Source organism: Nycticebus coucang, chromosome 22 (genome assembly GCF_027406575.1).
Source record: "Nycticebus coucang isolate mNycCou1 chromosome 22, mNycCou1.pri, whole genome shotgun sequence".
In the NCBI taxonomy this organism is placed as follows: domain Eukaryota; kingdom Metazoa; phylum Chordata; class Mammalia; order Primates; family Lorisidae; genus Nycticebus; species Nycticebus coucang.
In genome coordinates, this window is record NC_069801.1 from 29,617,313 (window position 1) to 29,635,847 (window position 18,535).

The window sequence follows — 18,535 nt, forward strand, 5'->3', positions numbered from 1 at the left end:
CTTACCGACTGAGCCACAGGCGCCGCCCGGAGCTGGAGTTATTTAACTCTTCCTCAGATGATAAGGCATAGGTAATTTCCCTTGAGGGCAGGTCTTTATTAAGGAAACTTTCTGGGCAGATTTCAAAGTACTTACTTTTCCTGTCCCTGCTTGAGGGGATTTTTTGTCTTGATCTTCAAGTTTAAAACCTGTTGAGCCTCTTGATAAAACCTGTGGAAGTGTGGATACCTAAGACTGGGTGTGCCTGCAGAAATTTTTAGTTCTCAAACTACTCCACACTCAGCCTCCATCAGTTAGTCAATTACCATGTTTAATTTTTGTTTTGGTTTTGGGGAGGTTTTTTTTTAGAGACAGAGTCTCACTCTGTTGTTCTGGGTAGAGTGCTCACAGCAACCTCGAACTCTTGGACTTGAGTAATCCTTTTGTCTCAGCTCCCTAGTATCTGGGACTACAGGTTTGCACCACGATGCCTGGCTAGTTTTTTTTTTCTATTTTTAGTGCAGACAGGGTCTCTATCTTGCTCAAGCCGGTCTTGAACTTCTGAGCTCAGGCAAGAAGAGCTCACTCAGCCTCCTAAGAGTGCTACGATTACAGGCTTGAGCCACTGCGCCCAGCCCATGTTTAATTGTTTTTACCAGTTACTGGTTTCTTTGGATTCAGCTTTTAGTAACAGTTTCACCTGTTATTCTCTGTATTCACCTGGTTTTGGGGAGATGGTTTACACTGTAACCTCAGTTCCCTAAGGACCTAAAAAAAGTCGTTGATTTTTCAGTTTCTTTAGCTTTTTTACTTCTTACGAGGATGGTAGCCATGACTTATAAGCACTTTAAATCTCAGAGGTATAACAAAAGTCAACAGTGATCTTTTAAAAACTCAGATTTGATTTTAGCCCCTTCCCTGTGTCAACAACAACAAAAAAAACCCTGAGGTCTTCATAAATTTGGAGAGGAGACTTTTATTTCTTATAAAGGGTTGCAACTTGTAGGCTAGGAATAGGCCTCTAACCAAAACCAGAGGCAGGCACTTGCAAGGAGGCCTGAGAGACGGAATTTATCCTGAAAAGGTTGACCACCTATACACATTTCAACAGATTAGGAAGGATGTATGAATATTCATGAAGGAGTTGTATACATGTGGGTTACATAAATATGTACTACCCATGTTCACTGAAGGCTTTTTTTATTATTACAATATTTCTGCATTTTTTTTTTTTTTGGTTTGTTTTTGAGACAAAATCTTATTATGTTGCCCTCAGTAGAGTGCATCACAGCTCACAGCAACCTCAAACTCTTGGGTTTAAGAGATTGTCTTGCTTCAGCTTCCCAAGTAGCTGAGTAGCCTGTGGGGACTACAAGCGCCCACCACAACTCCCAGCTATTTTTGATGTTGTTGTTGTTGTTATAGTTGTCATTATTGTTTAGCAAGCCTGGACCCGAACCCACCAGCTCCAGTATAAGAGGCTGGAGCCCTCACCACTGTCCTACAGGCACTGAGCCTACTTCTGCATTTTTAAATTAAAGTTGGAGAATAGGATTGAAAGTTCTAACTGTACTATGATTATAAGTGCATTAAAAACTATATAAATGAGGCGGCGCCTGTGGCTCAGTGAGCAGGGCGCCGGCCCCATATGCCTAGGGTGGCGGGTTCAAACCCAGCCCCGGCCAAACTGCAACAAAAAAAATAGCCGGGCGTTGTGGCGGGTGCCTGTAGTCCCAGCTACTCCGGAGGCTGAGGCAGGAGAATTGCCTAAGCCCAGGAGTTGGAGGTTGCTGTGATCTGTGTGATGCCACGACACTCTACCGAGGGTAATAAAGTGAAACTCTGTCTCTACAAAAAAATAAAAAAAATAATAATAATTAAAAATATATATATATAAATGAGAAAATTACTGGAAGAGAATATACTAAAATAACAAGGGATTTTTCTCTTAGGCTTTTCATTCATTTTGGTTATACTGTTTTTATGATGGTAAAAATAAACTTTTTGACACAAAGAAGAAAAATTATCTCTGAATATGTACTTAAGCTAATTCACAAGGTAGTATACTTTAAATTTCAACAGTGTTGTTTTAGTACTATATGGGTATAATTTTTGGCATCCTGTACATACAATGATACAGTTCAAGAGAGAAGTATAGTAGATGTATTTTCAGTAAATAAACTTATTTTCAGATCTTTTTTTTTCACTAGAGGTATTTGCATTTGTTCCATAGCGGAGGTGAAACGTGTAGGAGATACACTTTTGGGAATGGCTACACAATGTGTTCAAGTCAAGAATGTAATAAAAACATCTCCTCAAACTCTCTCAAATTTGTGCCTAAAGATAAATGTTAAACTCGGAGGGATCAATAATATTCTTGTACCTCATCAAAGGTAAGATAAGCTAATGACTTTTGAAAATATTCATTATTTTTATATTTTCATTTGTCTAAATACAGCAATATCCAACTACTGTAAAGATCTGTATGAGAGACAACTTTAACGATACCTGCCATGGGGGTATGTAGACGTTTTTGGCAAAATATTAAAATAGTGTGGAATGACAAAGTTAAGAGATTACCTTGTGAAAATCCACCTTTCTCCCCTAATTTTCATTTAGTATGCCTAGCCAAAAAGTACAGAGAGCCAAAGAATTTTCTCTTTTTTTCTTTTTTTGAGACAGTCTCACTCTGTCGCCTGGATAGAGTGCCATGGTGTCATAGCTCACAGCAACCCCAAACTCTTGGGTTTAAGAGATCCTCTTGCCTCAGCCTCTCAAGTAGCTGGGACTCTAGGATCGCCACAACACCCAGCTAGTTTATTTTTAGTAGAGATGGGGTGTCGCTCTTGCTCAATATGGTCTCAATCTCCTGAGCTCAAGTAGTCCTCCCTCCTTGGCCTCCCAGACTGCTAGGATTATAGGCATGAGCCACTGCACCTGGCCAAAGAATCTTCTCTTTATTTAAAGTCATCTTCAATCCGATTTTATGAGGCTGCTGACTTACCTATAGAATGTGAAGAAGGAAAAGGGTTGAGGGGGCATGTGTCTAGTTAGTTAAGTGAGCCCCCACCCCGCATACACACACATCCCTGCTATATTCAGTGAGACACCATGTTGCTATTACATTGCCTTCTTTAGAGCTACAGTTCTTAGGAAGTGTGAGACTGCATGACCTAGAAACAGGAAGTAGCTGATTATACAGGTCACTGGGGAAGACAGTTCTGCAGAAAATGGAACAAGAGGTTCCCTTTTAATAGTTGAAGCAGTTAGGACTCAAAAAATCTAAGTGTGATTGATCAGTATGCAACACAAATAAGCATTTCAATAAGGATTACTCTTATGTGTTTGATACAAAAGTCCCCTCTTTTTCCGTCTACCTCTACTTTCTGTCTGTTAAATATCAGGTGAGATCCAATAATGAGGTGATTTTTATCAAGTCCAACAACTAAGAGATAGTCCTTTGAATCTTAACGGATATAGTTTTAAAATCAAAGGAAATTTGGCTTGGTGCCTGTGGCTCAAGTGGCTATGGCGCCAGCCACATACACCTGAGCTGGCAGGTTCAAATCCAGCCTGGGCCTGCCAAACAACAATGATGGCTGTAACCAAAAAACAGCCAGGCATTGTGGCGGGTGCCTGTAGTCCCAGCTACTTGGGAGGCAGAGGCAGGAGAATCGCTTGAGCCCAGGAGTTGGAGGTTGCTGTGAGCTGTAATGCCATGGCACTCTACCCAGGGCGATAGCTTGAGGCTCTGTCTCAAAAAAAAAATAAAAGGAAATTTTAACTACTTTATAACTATCACAAATGTGGCCTTTTGATTGAATCCAAATTTTATATAACAGATTTTCATTAAAGGGGGTAAAACAGAAAAAGATAAAGCTTTTCTTGCCTCCTTTCGTGCTTAAAAAAAGAACAATCTTGAAATCAGAAGAGCATAGTTCCCCATCTCTGAATAGATGCTACTCAAGTTTATACTTTTGGCAAGAGTAGTAGCCTCTCAAAATCCCTTCCAGTCTAAAGTTAAAGATTCCTTTTCTCCTTGAGAGATTACAAAGGCTTGAAATGTAAGTAGACTTTAAAAGATTGATAAAAGTTGGTGGATTATTATTGTTATCATTTTGTGCCTATTATGGAAAACACTAACATCAGTTGACTTTTGCAACCACCAGCACCGCTATTTAAGACAAAGAAAAAGTGGTGACTCATGCCTGTAGCCCTAGCACTCTAGGAAGCTGAGGCAGGAGGATTGCTTGAGTTCAGGAGTTCAAGACCAGCCTGAGCAAGAGTGATACCCTGTCTCTAAAACTAGCTGGGTTTTGTGGCGGGAGCCTATAATCCTAGCTACTTGGGAGGCTAATGCAAGAGGATCACTTGAGCCCAAATAGTTTGAGGTTGCTGTGAACTGTGATGCCACAGCACTCTGTCTCAAAATTTAAAAAAAAGAAAAAAGGCAAAAAAAAGCTTTAAGACTTTGGCTATAGACCCATTATGGCAGCCTCAACTTCATTGATTGGGAATTCGTGACTTAAGATAAAGCAGTTCAAATATCCAGGTGTTGTGGTGGGCACCTGTAGTCCCAGCTACTGGGGAGGCTAAGGCAAGAGAATTGCCTAAGCCCAGGAGTTAGAGGTTGCTGTGAGCAGTGTGACGCCATGGCACTCTACAGAGGGTGATAAAGTGAGACTCTGTCTCTACAAAATAAATTAATTAATTAAATAAAATAAGATAAAGCAGTTCAGGCCCATGAAGCTGCCTTAATAGGACTTCCTTTGTGATATCAGCTACTTGTAATTGTATTGTATGAAATATAAAAATGGATAATGAAAAACTTTAAATATCTAACCATTTTTAAAAATGTGTTCAAGACCTTCTGTGTTCCAGCAACCAGTGATCTTTTTGGGAGCAGATGTCACTCATCCACCTGCTGGTGATGGGAAGAAGCCTTCTATTGCTGCTGTGAGTGTCATTAGGCGTTTTCTAATTTTCTTTGTAGCTAAATTTAATAAATGTTCTTCAGGGTCTGGCTCTGCTGCCCAGGCTAGAGTGCAGTGATAATCATCATACCTCAAACTCCTTGGCTCAGGCAATCCTATGGCCTCAGCCTCCTAAATAGCTGGGGACTACAGGCACTTGCCACCATGCCCACCTAATTTTTTAATTACTTGTAGAAACAGTCTTGCTATGTTGCCCAGGCTGGTCTTGAACTCCTGGCCTCAAGTGATACTCCCACCTTGGCTTCCAAAAGTGCTAGGATGATAGATGTGAGCAACTACACTGGCCTCTTTGGGTTTTTGAAAAGAATTGTTATTCTCTGGTTTGGGGCTACAAGTTCTATATTTATCTATTAAATCAAGTTTGTTAATTATATTATTCAAACCTTCTGTATCCTACTTTAATTTGTCTGCTTGACCTCTATCTGATTGTGCATTTTTAGTTAATTTTTGTGATTCAAAATGTTTGTTCGTATATTTTAGTAGTGTCTTTGTCACAGAAAGATGCATTACAATAAGCTTAGTATGTTAAATTCTTTTCTTTTTTTCTGTTTAATTGCTTATTTATTTCATAATATAACAGGGATACAAATGTTTTGGTTACATAAATTGCTTCTGTGCAGTTTGAGTCAAAGTTACAAGTGTGGCTATTACCCAGATAGTGTGCATTGTACCTGTTAGGTGTGAATTTACCCATCCCCTCCTTCTTTCTCCCACCTGCTTGATTTCCAATGAGTATTACTCATATATATGCATATAAGTATTTATCAATCAGTTCCAATTTAATAATGAGTACACGTGGTATTTATTTTGCCTTATAAAACTCATCTTCCTTTTTCAATTCAATGTTTTGTAGCTGAATATTTTTCTTTTCTTTCCTTTCTTTTCTTATTTTTTTGGGGAGAAAGTCACTCTCTGTTGCCAAACTAGAATGTAGTGGTGGTCTCATACCTCACTGCAACCTCAAATTCCTGGGCTCAAGCAATCCTCCTACCCCAGCCTCCCAAGTAGCTGAAACTACAGGGACGCACCACCACACCTGGCTAATTTTTGCTTTTTTTTTTTTTTTGTAGAGACAGAGTCTCACTTTATGGCCCTGAGTGCCGTGGCCTCACACAGCTCACAGCAACCTCCAACTCCTGGGCTTAAGTGATTCTCTTGCCTCAGTCTCCCGAGTAGCTGGGACTACAGGCGCCCGCCACAACGCCCAGTTATTTTTTTGGTTGCAATTCAGCCGGGGCCAGGTTTGAACCCACCACCCTCGGTATATGGGGCCGGCACCTTACCGACTGAGCCACCAGGCACCGCCCTGCTTTTTTTTTTTCTTTTTTTGAGACAGAATTTTACTCTGTACCCCTTGGTAGAGTGCCGTGGTGTCATAGCTTACAGCAACCTCAAACTCTTGGGCTCAAGTGATCCTCTTTCCCCAGCCTCCCAGTTAGATGGAACTGCAGATGCCCGCCACAATGCCTGACTTGTTTTTTTGTTTTGAGACAGAGTCTCAAGCTGTTGCCCTGGGTAGAGTGCTGTGGGGTCATAGCTCACAGCAACCTCAAACTCTTGGGCTTAAGAGATTCTCTTGCCTGAGTCTCCCAAGTGGCTGGGACTACAGGCGCCCGCCACAACTCCCAGCTATTTTTTTTGTTGTCATTGCAGTTGTCATTGTTGTTTTTTTAGCTGGCTTGGGCAGGGTTCAAACCTGCCTGCCTCAGTTTATGTGGCCGGCGCCCTACCCACTTGAGCTATGGGTGACACCTGGCTGGTTTTTCTATTTTTAGTATAGATAGGGTCTCACTCTTGTTCAGGGTGGTCTTGAATGCCTGAGTTCAAGCAACCCACCAGTGGAAGGGAGATGCAGAGAAATGAGTGGTTTGAATTGGTCTGCTTTTTACTTTTCTTTCTCTTATTCTCGTTATGTACTTTTTGTGTCTTTTTTTTCCTCATTAATCTTTTAAGTCTACCAACAACACATAGAATCTAATTGTTAAATACAAAGTTCAGCCTACTTATAGGAAAATAGTTTTTGACCCTATCCTGGCTCTTTTATTGTGTTCTTCACTGGGAATTACTTATTTTTATTACTCTCAAAGTAAACAGTGATAAACCGTAAGGTTATAGTAAAATTAAAATGTAAATTAAATCCATGTAGTTTTCATTACCTTCATTTCTTTCTTTCTTCACGTTTTCTAACCCAGGTTGTAGGTAGTATGGATGCCCATCCAAGCAGATACTGTGCCACAGTAAGAGTTCAGAGGCCTCGACAGGAGATTATTCAGGACTTGGCCTCTATGGTCCGGGAACTTCTCATTCAATTTTATAAATCAACTCGGTTCAAACCTACTCGCATCATCTTTTACCGGGATGGTGTCTCAGAAGGACAGTTTAGGCAGGTTGGTTGCCTAAAATCTTATCAGACCGTTGTTAAATCAGATACTGTGTTTGCAGTATGGTCATGGAGTTAAAAGCCTTAGTTTGAGAGTTTCCAAAGTCAAAACTTGATGCTTCATTAGAGATTCCCTTTTTTTTTTTTCCTGTTAGAGACAGGGTCTCACTCTGCTGCTGAGGGTGGAGTGCCGTGGTATGATCATAGCTCACTATAGCCTTGAATTCCTGGGCTCAGGCAATCATCCTGCCTCAGCGTCCAAATAACTATGACTATAGGCACATGCCACAATATCTGGCCAATTTTTTTTGTAGAGATGCAGTGTTGCTCTTTTGCCCAGGTTGGTCTCTAATACCTGGCTCAAGCAGTCCTCCTGCCTTGGCCTCTCAGTGTTACAATTATAGGCATGAGCTGCCACAGCTAGCCTCTTTGAGTTTTTTAAAAGAATTACTATTTTCTGGTTTGGGGGTTTCAAGTTTCAGACATATCTATTAAATCAAGTTTGTTAATTATATTACTCAGATGTTCTGTATCTCAACCTAGATTTTTCTTTTTGTAACTGCTCATAATAGATGTGTAAGCCTCAATTACTGAGGCCATGCTCTGATAATAAAGTGGATTAGAGAAATATAATATATTTAACTAGAGGGATGAGATTAAGAAATTCTGGTACTAGGCTTGGCGACTGGCTCAAACAGCTAAGGCGCCAGCCACATACATCTGAGCTGGCAGGTTTGAATCCAGTCCAGGCCGCCAAGCAACAATGATGGCTGCAACCAAAAAATAGCCAGGCGTTGTGGCGGGCGCCTGTAGTCCCAGCTACTTGGGAGGCAGGAGAATCGCTTGAGCCTAGGAGTTGGAGGTTGCTGTGAGCTGTGATGCCATGGCACTCTACCCAGAGCAACAGCTTGAGGCTCTGTCTCGAAAAAGAAATTCTGGCACTAAATCATTATCTTACTTTGAAATATATAAAAGTGAAAAATTGACTATATTGAGCATTTCCATTTTATCTTCTCTAGGTATTATATTATGAATTACTGGCAATTCGAGAAGCCTGCATCAGTTTGGAGAAAGACTATCAACCCGGAATAACCTACATTGTAGTTCAGAAGAGACATCACACTCGATTATTTTGTGCCGATAGGGCAGAAAGGGTAATCTCACATCTGTTATAATGATATTATTAGCCATGCTTATTAACATAGTTCATAGAGAACTTAACAAGGACCCTCTGCCAACAACAGGGTTTCTAATATATGGTAGCAGATTTCAACAATTGGATTATGAGTATAGAAACATCAAAATAGGATAATTATTCCTTTTTAGTTTTCTAGAATTTCTGGAACGTTCCAAATGTTCAAAATTCCATTCTGCCTTTTTGTAGTTAAGAAACTCATAGTTTTAATACTGTTGTTTTTTCTTACATGTTCACAGGGGAAATGGTACACTTTCTTTTTAAAATATCTTTTTTTTTTTTTTTTTTTTTTAAATATCTTGTAAAACTTAAGTTTTTAAGTAAAACTTAAGGTTTTTTTGCATTTTATAATGTGAATATGTATTTTTATAATGGAGAAGGAAATGTAAATATAAACCCTTAAGGAAATACATCTTCTTTTGTGTAAAGGCAAGTAGAGTAGCAGTCTCACTGTCATTTTCAGTGCACTGATCCTATTTATCCCCATCCTGCAAATCTGGGAGCAGAGAAATCTGAAAGTAGCAAACATCCACCATCCCCTTGGGAAAGGGATTCTATAGAAAGGGGGGAGGGTGTCTTGTCTTTGGTATATATATTACTCATTGTATACCTTTGGACAAGCAACTTACATCTCTGTGCCTGTTTCCTTCTCAGTAAGTTTGGATAATATTAATATGTACTTTGTTTAGGTTGTTGAGAAAAATTCAACAAAATATATAATGTACTTAAAATGGTGCTTGGCACATACTAAGTACTCAATAAAGGTTAGCTGGTTGTAGGGTGGTAGTGATAGCAGCATTATAGAGAAGAAGAAATATTGATAGCACGCATTGTTAATCCTTACAGACAACACTCTAAGAGTTGTTATTATTGTCATCTTGCACATGAGTGAGTTAGCACACAGAGGTAATTTAACTGTTTCAAAGCAAATAATTAGTAGATGTAATACTCAAATCCAGGGAGTCTAGCTCCAAAGGCTCTAAACCACTCTGCTATACCACCTCTCTATTAGCAATAGTAATAGTTTTCTCACAGCCTCCAGATTGCTACAGGCTTTTGCCCCCAAATTACTATATACATTTCTTTTTTTTTTTTTTTTTTTTTGAGACAGAGCCTCAAGCTGTCACTCTGGGTAGAGTACCATGACATCACAGCTCACAGTAATCTCAAACTCCTGGGCTCAAGTGATTCTCCTGCCTCCGCCTCCCAAGCAGCTGGGACCACAGGTGCCCGCCACAACGCTGGGCTATTTTTTGGTTGCAGCCGTCATTGTTGTTTGGCGGGCCCAGTCTGGATTCGAACCTGCCAGCTCAGGTGTATGTGGCTGGCGCCTTAGCAGCTTGAGCCACAGGCGCTGAGCCTACTATATACATTTCTATACCTAGAAAGCCCAAGCTTTCTTCAAAAGTCAGATTAGAAAGAAAGTAGGATTGGGGCGGCGCCTGTGGCTCAAGGAGTAGGGCGCTGGACCCATATGCCGGAGGTGGCGGGTTCAAACCCAGCCCCGGCCAAAAACCACAAAAAAAAAAAAAAAAAAAAGTAGGATTAGGAAAATATAAGTTAGATACAATGATTTAACACCTGTTGTTTAGTTGTGCCACTCATTGACTTTTTTCCTTTCACCTTTGCTCTAAATAATACTGCTAATAAGGGATGGGAGATGATTACCTATGAGAAAATGGAGGTACAGCAAAGTAAAATATCATGCCCTACACCACACTGTTGCCAGCATGCTGCTGTCTAACTAGAATACAACTTACTTACATTAATTAGGATATTTAGGGGTTGCTAATTGATTACAGTTAAGTTTTTTTGTTTGTTTTGTTTTTTTGAGACAGAGTCTCACTCTGTCACCCTGGGTGGAGTGCCATGACATCATCATAGCTCATAGCAAACTTGAACTCTTGGGCTTGAGTGATTCTTTTGCCTCGTCCTACCAAGTAGCTGGGACTCCAAGCATCCACCACAACACCTGGCTAGTTTTTCTATTTTTGGTAGAGGCAGGGTCTCAGTCTTGGTCAGGCTGGTCTCAAACTCCTGATCTCAAGCAGTCCTCTTTCCTTGGTCTCCCAAAGTGCCAAGATTATAGGCATGAGCCACCATACCTATCCCAGTTAAGATTTTTTTCAAGATTAGGCAAAACTGAGTAGATTATGAACTGTGTTGTTTTGTGCATGGTTAAAGCTAACTGGTTGATGCACACAGCTGTAATTCAAGCTTCTACCTGCTAGTAATCCATTACAAGGCAAAAATAATGTCAGAATCAGTTTCTGACTTACTACTCCTGTAAACCTAGACTTACAGTTAATGATTTTAAATGTATGAGGATGAGGGATAAGGAGGTAAAGGTAGGTATGATAAAAAAAAAATTTTTTTTTTAGACAGTCTCAAGCTGTCACCCTGGATAGAGTACTATGTGACATAGCTCATAGCAACCTCAAACTCTTGAGCTCAAGCAATCCTCTTGCCTCAGTTTTTTTCTATTTTTAGTAGAGATGGGGTCCTGCTTTTGCTCAGTTTGGTCTCAAACTCATGAGCTCAAGCATTCCACCTACCTTGGCCTCCCAGAGTGCTAGGATTACAGATATGAGCCATCACACCTGGCAAGAATTATTTTTTTTTTTTTTTTTGAGACAGAGTCTCACTTTATCGCCCTGAGTAGAATACTGTGGGTCATAGCTCACAGCAACCTCAAACTCTTGGGCTTAAGAGATTCTCTTGTCTCAGCCTCCCAAGTAGCTGGGACTATAGGCGCCCACCATAACACCTGGCTATTTTTAGAGACAGAGGTTTCGCTCTGGCTCAGGCTGATCTTGAACTCGTGCACTCAGGCAATCCACCCACCTTGGCCTCCCAGAGTGCTAGGATTACAAGCGTGAGCTACTGTGCCCAGCCGTTATAATAAGAATTTTTAAGTGTTATGCTGTGAGTTTCCCATCATCAGGAATTTTGAGTCATTTCCATCACATCATAGGCACTCAGAGAACTTCATGGTGTCCTCTTGCAGGATGTTGAAACTGTTAATGTGAAGTAAAAGCAACAGGGCCTTTGCATTTATTTCATTGTTGAATTCCAGTGCTGCCCTTTATTGTGTGCTGATGGGAAAATTATTTTATATTCCTAAGTCTTAGTTTCTCCAAACAAATGGGAATAATACCTAATTAGCAGGACTGTTATCAGAATTTAGAAATAATATATTTAGAGTGCCTGACATATAAATGGTTAACAAATGGTGACGATTAATGTTGTTGTCAGCAATCTTTCTCTATAAACATTTAGTTTTCTCCAGGAAAAATGCTAAATTTCACAAATTACACATTCAAGAGTACTCACCGTGGGCGGCGCCTGTGGCTCAAAGGAATGGGGCGCTGGCCCCATATGCCGGAGGTGGCGGGTTCAAACCCAGCCCCAGCAAAAAACTGCAAAAAAAAAAAAAAAAAGTACTCACCATGCACAGGTACTATAAATTGGGAGCATTTATAGTTAACTTTAAAAATTTTTTTTTTTTTTTGTAGAGTCTCACTTGACCGCCCTCGGTAGAGTGCCATGACGTCACAGGACTCACAGCAACCTCCAGCTCTTGGGCTTAAGTGATTCTCTTGCCTCAGTCTCCCGAGCAGCTGGGACTGCTCAACATCCTGCAAGAGGTGCCCGCCACAACGCCCAGCTATTTTTTTGTTGCAGTTTGGCCAGGGCAGGGTTTGAACCCACCACCCTCCGTATATGGGGCCGGCGCCCTACTCACTGAGCCACAGGCGCTGCCCCCAAAAAGTTTTTTAATGTCTTCCACCCATATTGAGATCAAGTACCAGCTAACCAGTAGTAGAGACTATGTAACATTTTGTTATTTATCAGCACTCACTGTCAGCAGCATTTAAGAACAGAAAATAGGACTTGCAGGTCTTAATGACTACATAAGTAATAATTAACGCTGCAAGTAATGAAACGTGGGATCAGCCAATATGTATTTATATATATTTTTAGAGTGTTTCAGATAAACTTTTTACCTTTCTCTTATTTGTTTAAACTTTGATAAATCTAGGTTGGAAGAAGTGGCAATATCCCAGCTGGAACAACAGTTGATACAGACATTACACACCCATATGAGTTTGATTTTTATCTCTGTAGCCATGCTGGAATACAGGTAAGCCAGCATTTTAATTAAAATGTTTTAATTGACAAATGTCCATTCTTTTGGGGTTTTTTTTGGGGGGGGGTTGTTTTGTTTTGTTTTGTTTGGGGAGGGTGTTGAGACAGAGTCACACTATGTCCCCCTCAGTAGAGTACCATGGCGTCAGAGCTCATAGCAACCTCAAACTCCTGTGCTTAAGGGATTCGCTTGCCTCAGCCTTCTAAACTTTCCTAAATCTCAGGAAAAGAACAAAGAAATACTCTTCTTTGGGGGGCGGGGGTGTCTGTGGCTCAAAAGGGTAGGGCGCTGGCCCCATATGCTGGAGGTGGTGGGTTCAAACCCAGCCCCAGCCAAAAACTGCAAAAAAAAAGAAAAAAAAATACTCTTCTTTGTTTCCCCATGAAATTTAGATGAAACTTTGAGTAAATAGATTTCTTCCTTTTCCTTTCCTTGAGAGGAGCTTAGGGGGTTATTTTTATGAAAATATCTTAAGTATCGGGCAGTGCCTGTGGCTCAAAAGGAGTAGGGTGCTGGCCCCATATGCCGGAGGTGGCGGGTTCAAATCCAACCCCGGCCAAAAAAAAAAGAAAATATCTAAGTATCTTGATAAAATGAATCTCCAAAAATGGGCCTTAATTTAACCTAATACATCAAAAAAAATGTAAAGTACCTGCTTGTTCCTTTTGCCATTTGTGCCTGTTTGCCTTTTTTTTTTTTTTTTTTTTAAGTGTCTACCCGGGTAGAGTGCTGTAACATGGTAGCTCACAGCAACCTCCAACTCTTGGGCTCAAGTAATTCTCTTGCCTCAGCCTCCCAAGTAACTGGGACTACAGATGCCCTCCACAGCTCCTGGCTGTTTTTTAGAGATGGGGGCTGGTCTGGCTCTTGCTCAGGCTGGTCTCAAACTCCTGAGCTCAGCAATCTACTCGCCTCAGCCTCCCAGAGTGCTAGGATTATAGGAGTGAGCCACTGCACCTGGCCTTGCCTTTAAGCAAAAAAAAAAAAAAAAAAGATATAATACTGGGTCTCGTTGAAATTCCCAGGCTGAAATTAAAGAACCAGAGCTCAAGTGATCCTCCTGTCTCAGCCTCACAAGTAGCTGGGACTACAAGAAGATGCCAGCATTCCTGGCTCATAATTATATTTTATAGAAAACTTTGACAAGTGTAGGTAGATACTGAGCATGTGAGAATTTTTTTTTTTTTTTTTTCGGCCGGGGCTGGGTTTGAACCCACCATCTCTGGCATATGGGACCGGCGCCCTACTCCTTGAGCCACAGGCGCCGCCCAGCATGTGAGAATTTAATTGTAGAATTACAGCTTTAAGTTTCAGTTAATTTTTTTTTTTTTTTTGAGACAGAGCCTTAAGCTCTGGGTAGAGTGCTGTGGGATTACAGCTCACAGCAACCTCCAATTCCTGGGCTTAAGTGATTCTTTTGCCTCAGCCTCCCAAGTGGCTGGGACTACAGGGGCCCACCACAACACCCGGATATTTTTTGGTTATAGTTGTCATTGTTGTTTGGCAGGCCCAGGCTGGATTGGAACCCTCTAGCTCAGGTGTATGTGGCTGGCACCTTAGCTGCTTGAGCTACAGGTGCTGAGCCCAGTTAAAATTTTAAAGTCTTAATCTTTTCAGAAAATCTTTTCATTAATTTGTTAGCTTTACAATTGGTAGAATATGAGCTTCAATATAGTGCTTCTCTGGCCTGTAATCCTAGCACTTGGAAGGAGGTGGTGAGATGATTACTTGAGGCCAAGAGTTCAGGACCAGCCTAAGCAAGAGTGATACCCCATCTCTACTAAAAATAGAAAACTAAACAGGGCGTTCTGGTGCATGCCTGTAATCCCAGCTACTTAGTTGAGAGGCTGTAGGACATTGGTCTAGGCAAAGATTTCATTGAAAAGACCTCAAAGCTATCAATAACACGAAGAGACAGCCTACAGAATAGGAGAAAATATTAGCAAACTATTCATTTGATAAGTGTTTAATATGCAGGGTATGCAAGGAACTCAACTGGAAAAAGACAAATAATTCTGTTTAAAAATGGGAGGATGGGGTGGCACCTGTGGCTCATTGGGTAGGGCGCCAGCCTCATATACTGAGGGTGGTAGGTTCAAACCCAGCCGCAGCCAAACTGCAACAAAAAGCCAAGCATTGTGGTGGGCGCCTGTAGTCCCAGCTACTTGGGAGGCTGAGGCAAGAGAATCACCTAATCTCAGGAGTTGGAGGTTGCTGTGAGCTGTAATACTACAGCACTCTACCAAGGGTGACGAAGTGAGACTGTCTCAAAAAAAAAATAAAAAACAGACAACCTATGTATACATCCATTTTAGTCCCTGCTTTCACTCCTTTTGCACATATAAGCAGAATCAATTAAGTTTTTTAGTTGATTATTGAAATAGAATATGTTTTATAATGTAGAAAACTTTACAGGGGCAGTGCTTGTGGCTCAAAGGAGTAGGGTGCTGGCCCCATATGTGGGAGGTGGCAGGTTCAAACCCAGCCCCAGCCAAAAAAAAACTGCAAAAAGAAAAAAGAAAACTTTACATTCCTTAGTCTATGCTGAATATTTATTTAAAAGTTTAAAGATCAACAGAATATACCATTACCTTTTCTCTATAGGGCACAAGCCGTCCCTCGCACTATCATGTTTTATGGGATGATAACTGCTTTACTGCAGATGAACTTCAGCTGCTGACCTACCAGCTCTGCCACACTTATGTACGCTGTACACGATCTGTTTCTATACCTGCACCAGCGTATTATGCTCACCTGGTGGCATTCAGAGCCAGATATCATCTTGTGGACAAAGAACATGACAGGTAACATGAAAACATAACAAATGTAAATTCTCACACAAATCCACGTATGGTCTGCATGTTAGGATTTTCTTGGGAAATTTCTTTAAGCTTTTCCCTGTAAGTATGTGCCTCCTTATTTGCCATAAAGTACCTCCAATTAAACTTCCACAAGCAATTACAAGAGTCAGTGATCCATATAAAAAGTGATGATAGACCTGACTGCCCAAGAAAATTTTCTATTGAAATAGGCTGTCTAGGCCAGGTGCCGTTGCTCACTCCTATAATCCTAGCGCTCTGGGAGGCCAAGGTGAGGCAGGTGGATTGCTTAAGCTCAGGAGTTCCTGACTAGCCTGAGCAATACTCCCTCTCTACTAAAGAAATAGAAAAAACCAGCTGGGCATTGTGGTGGATGCCTGTAGTTCCAGCTACTCAAGAATCTGAGGCAATTTTTTTTTTTTTTTTTTTTCAAAAAAACACCTAGTCCTTAAGGCCAGGCACAGTGGCTCACTCCTGTAATCCTAACACTCTGGGAGGCTGAGGCGGGTGGATTGCCTGAGCTTAGGAGTTCGAGATCAGCCTGAGCTAACCCAAGATCCCATCTCGAAAAATAGCCAGGCAGTGGCTTAGCACCCGTAGCACAGTGGTTATGGCATCAGCCACATACACCGAGGCTGGCGGATTCAAACCCAGCCATGGCCAGCTAAACAATGACAGCTACAACAGAAAATAGCCCGGCGTTGTGGCAGGCGCCTATAGTCCCAGCTAGTTGGGAGGCTGAGGCAAGAGAATCTCTTGAGCCCAAGAGTTTGAGGTTGCTGTGAACTGTGACGCCATAGCACTCTACTGAGGGTGACATAGTAAGACTCTGTCTCAAAAAAAAAAAATAGCCAGGCAGTGTGGCACGTACCAAGAGAATCATTTGAGCCTAAGAATTTGAGGTTGCTGTGAGCAGTGAAGCCACAGCACTCCACTAAGGGTGACACAGTGAGACCCTGTCTCAAAAAACAACACCACATAAAAACAGGCTGTCGAGGCTCATTAGTAATAGAATGATAAAGTGACTTAGTTGTTTGCCAAATTAATTCAAAGGAGAAACTATTAGTAATAATAAAAGCAATATAGCTATACAGAATGATATGATATCTAGGATTTGCTTCTAATTAATCCTGGGGAGGTTAGAGAATTCGCAAAATTAATGGACACATAGTTCATTATGCTAATATCTATTTTTTAACATTTTTGAAATTTTCTACAAGAAATAATACTTTTCAGAATTATTGTACCCGAATAGAAAGTTTGTTTTTGTCTTCATTCCCACTTCTCTTACAGTGCTGAAGGAAGTCATGTTTCAGGACAAAGCAATGGGCGAGATCCACAAGCTCTTGCCAAGGCCGTACAGATTCACCAAGATACCTTACGCACAATGTACTTTGCTTAAAAAGTCTGAGTATATTCTCTGAGAGGAAGAATCGAAAGACGAATCAACATACAACGTATGTTTCCAGTGGAGTCAGTTGAGTAGGGACATCTCCAGCCATACAGAAACCAACACTGTGTGTGGGGCCAGGGTCCGATCCTTATGTTGATACAAGGAAGATTGTTTACTTCATCAAGGAACTCAGCATAATTATGCAATATGAAACCAGCCAACTGCTTTTTGTGCGGTCTCCTGTAGGAAGTATCGCGGTTGTTTTGTTTTTATTTCTTGTAGTCTAACCCTTTAATGCCTTTACCTCAAGTTGCTTGGCAGCACAAATACCTTTGCAAAAAAAGTAAAGAAAAAGTAAAATGATGGTTTAAAAAATACACACTTACATGAATAATCAAAGTGATTATTCACAATTATGTGTGCAAAAAATTAATGTGCATTCATATGTTCTTATAAAAGGTGTCTGTATTTTTTAAATATATACATGCATATTTCATATGCATATATATCTGACCTGGATTGGTAAGAGATATATATGTGTCTGGTGTATATATTTTATAATTCATTCCATTGGGGAACTTTCTTTCCCTTTTATTCTCCCCTCACTACCATCTTTATTTCTCTCTCTACCTCCCTTGCCTTCATCACCTATACTTTTTTCTCTAATGCTACTAGTGACATTCAGATGTTCATATAACTGGTTCATTTCAATGTGAAACATGGCAAACCAGATTTCTACTTTCATTTTGCACATCCTGCACCTGTCTCCTATCTCATACACAATTCTGAGTTCTCAACTCTTGATATTGCTGTGTTAAGAAACATAATTATTTTATATATATGTATATATAAACACACACATATATACATGTTTTAGTGAGAGTGTGTGTCTATCCCCTCCTGCTCTGAACATACATTGGCCATTTGTGCAGTGTGTACATAAGCAGTAGCAACCTATTCTTTTTCTTAGTGGGTTTATTAAAGCTGCTATAAATACAAAACCTTGACAGAAGTTGTAACTCTTTCTCTCTGATAAGTGATATGTATTCTAAGGCTTTCTGTTTCTGTAGGTTCTACATGGAAATCCCTCAAAGCTTTTATAAAGGATAAATATTTTATGGTTGGAACTCTGTAGGGTTGAGGCCTCCGAAATTAGGTACAGAGAGAAGAAAAATTAGGGGAAAGGCTTTTGTTTTGTTTTATGATAGTTTACTTGCTGCCTCTCATACCTTAATGTGATTTTCATATATATATTTTTATATATATGTATGTGTGTATATATAAACATATATGTATGTGTTTGGAAGTATAGCTTCCTTTTCTTTTATATTTATTAGAATAGTGCTTTAATAATTATAGAACCATATTGGCAACATCTTTTATAGAAATATAATCATGTTTAAGAACTGACAACTTGTTTTTGCTATCTTTTAGTGCAATAAGCAATTTCAAAGGAAAGTTGTATATTTGACATCTTTACCGCAGATAATAGGAGGAACAGGCACATCTATAATTTTAAAAGGGCAAAGTAATACAGCCTTAATTTCAGAAGGAAAGTTTTGTAATTTTCAGCTTTAAAGTGTATCTTTTAAAAATCATAATGAAGTATCTTTGAAGAAATAATT

At 40.3% G+C, this 18,535-nt stretch overlaps 1 protein-coding gene across 3 annotated transcripts in view; it reads left to right on the forward strand.

Moving 5' to 3' along the window:
* The window catches only part of LOC128574870 (protein argonaute-3), a 139,354-nt gene extending 121,716 nt beyond the window's left edge, over window positions 1-17,638 (forward strand). For all 3 annotated transcript variants that reach the window (XM_053575826.1, XM_053575827.1, XM_053575828.1), the window contains 7 exons: window positions 2,213-2,372; window positions 4,845-4,935; window positions 7,166-7,360; window positions 8,373-8,507; window positions 12,591-12,692; window positions 15,303-15,502; window positions 16,811-17,638. In XM_053575826.1, coding sequence (XP_053431801.1) covers window positions 2,213-2,372; window positions 4,845-4,935; window positions 7,166-7,360; window positions 8,373-8,507; window positions 12,591-12,692; window positions 15,303-15,502; window positions 16,811-16,919 — 992 coding nt within the window. In that variant the 3' untranslated portion in view covers window positions 16,920-17,638. The remainder of the gene's footprint in view (window positions 1-2,212; window positions 2,373-4,844; window positions 4,936-7,165; window positions 7,361-8,372; window positions 8,508-12,590; window positions 12,693-15,302; window positions 15,503-16,810) is intronic.
* Window positions 17,639-18,535: the final 897 nt, after the last annotated feature.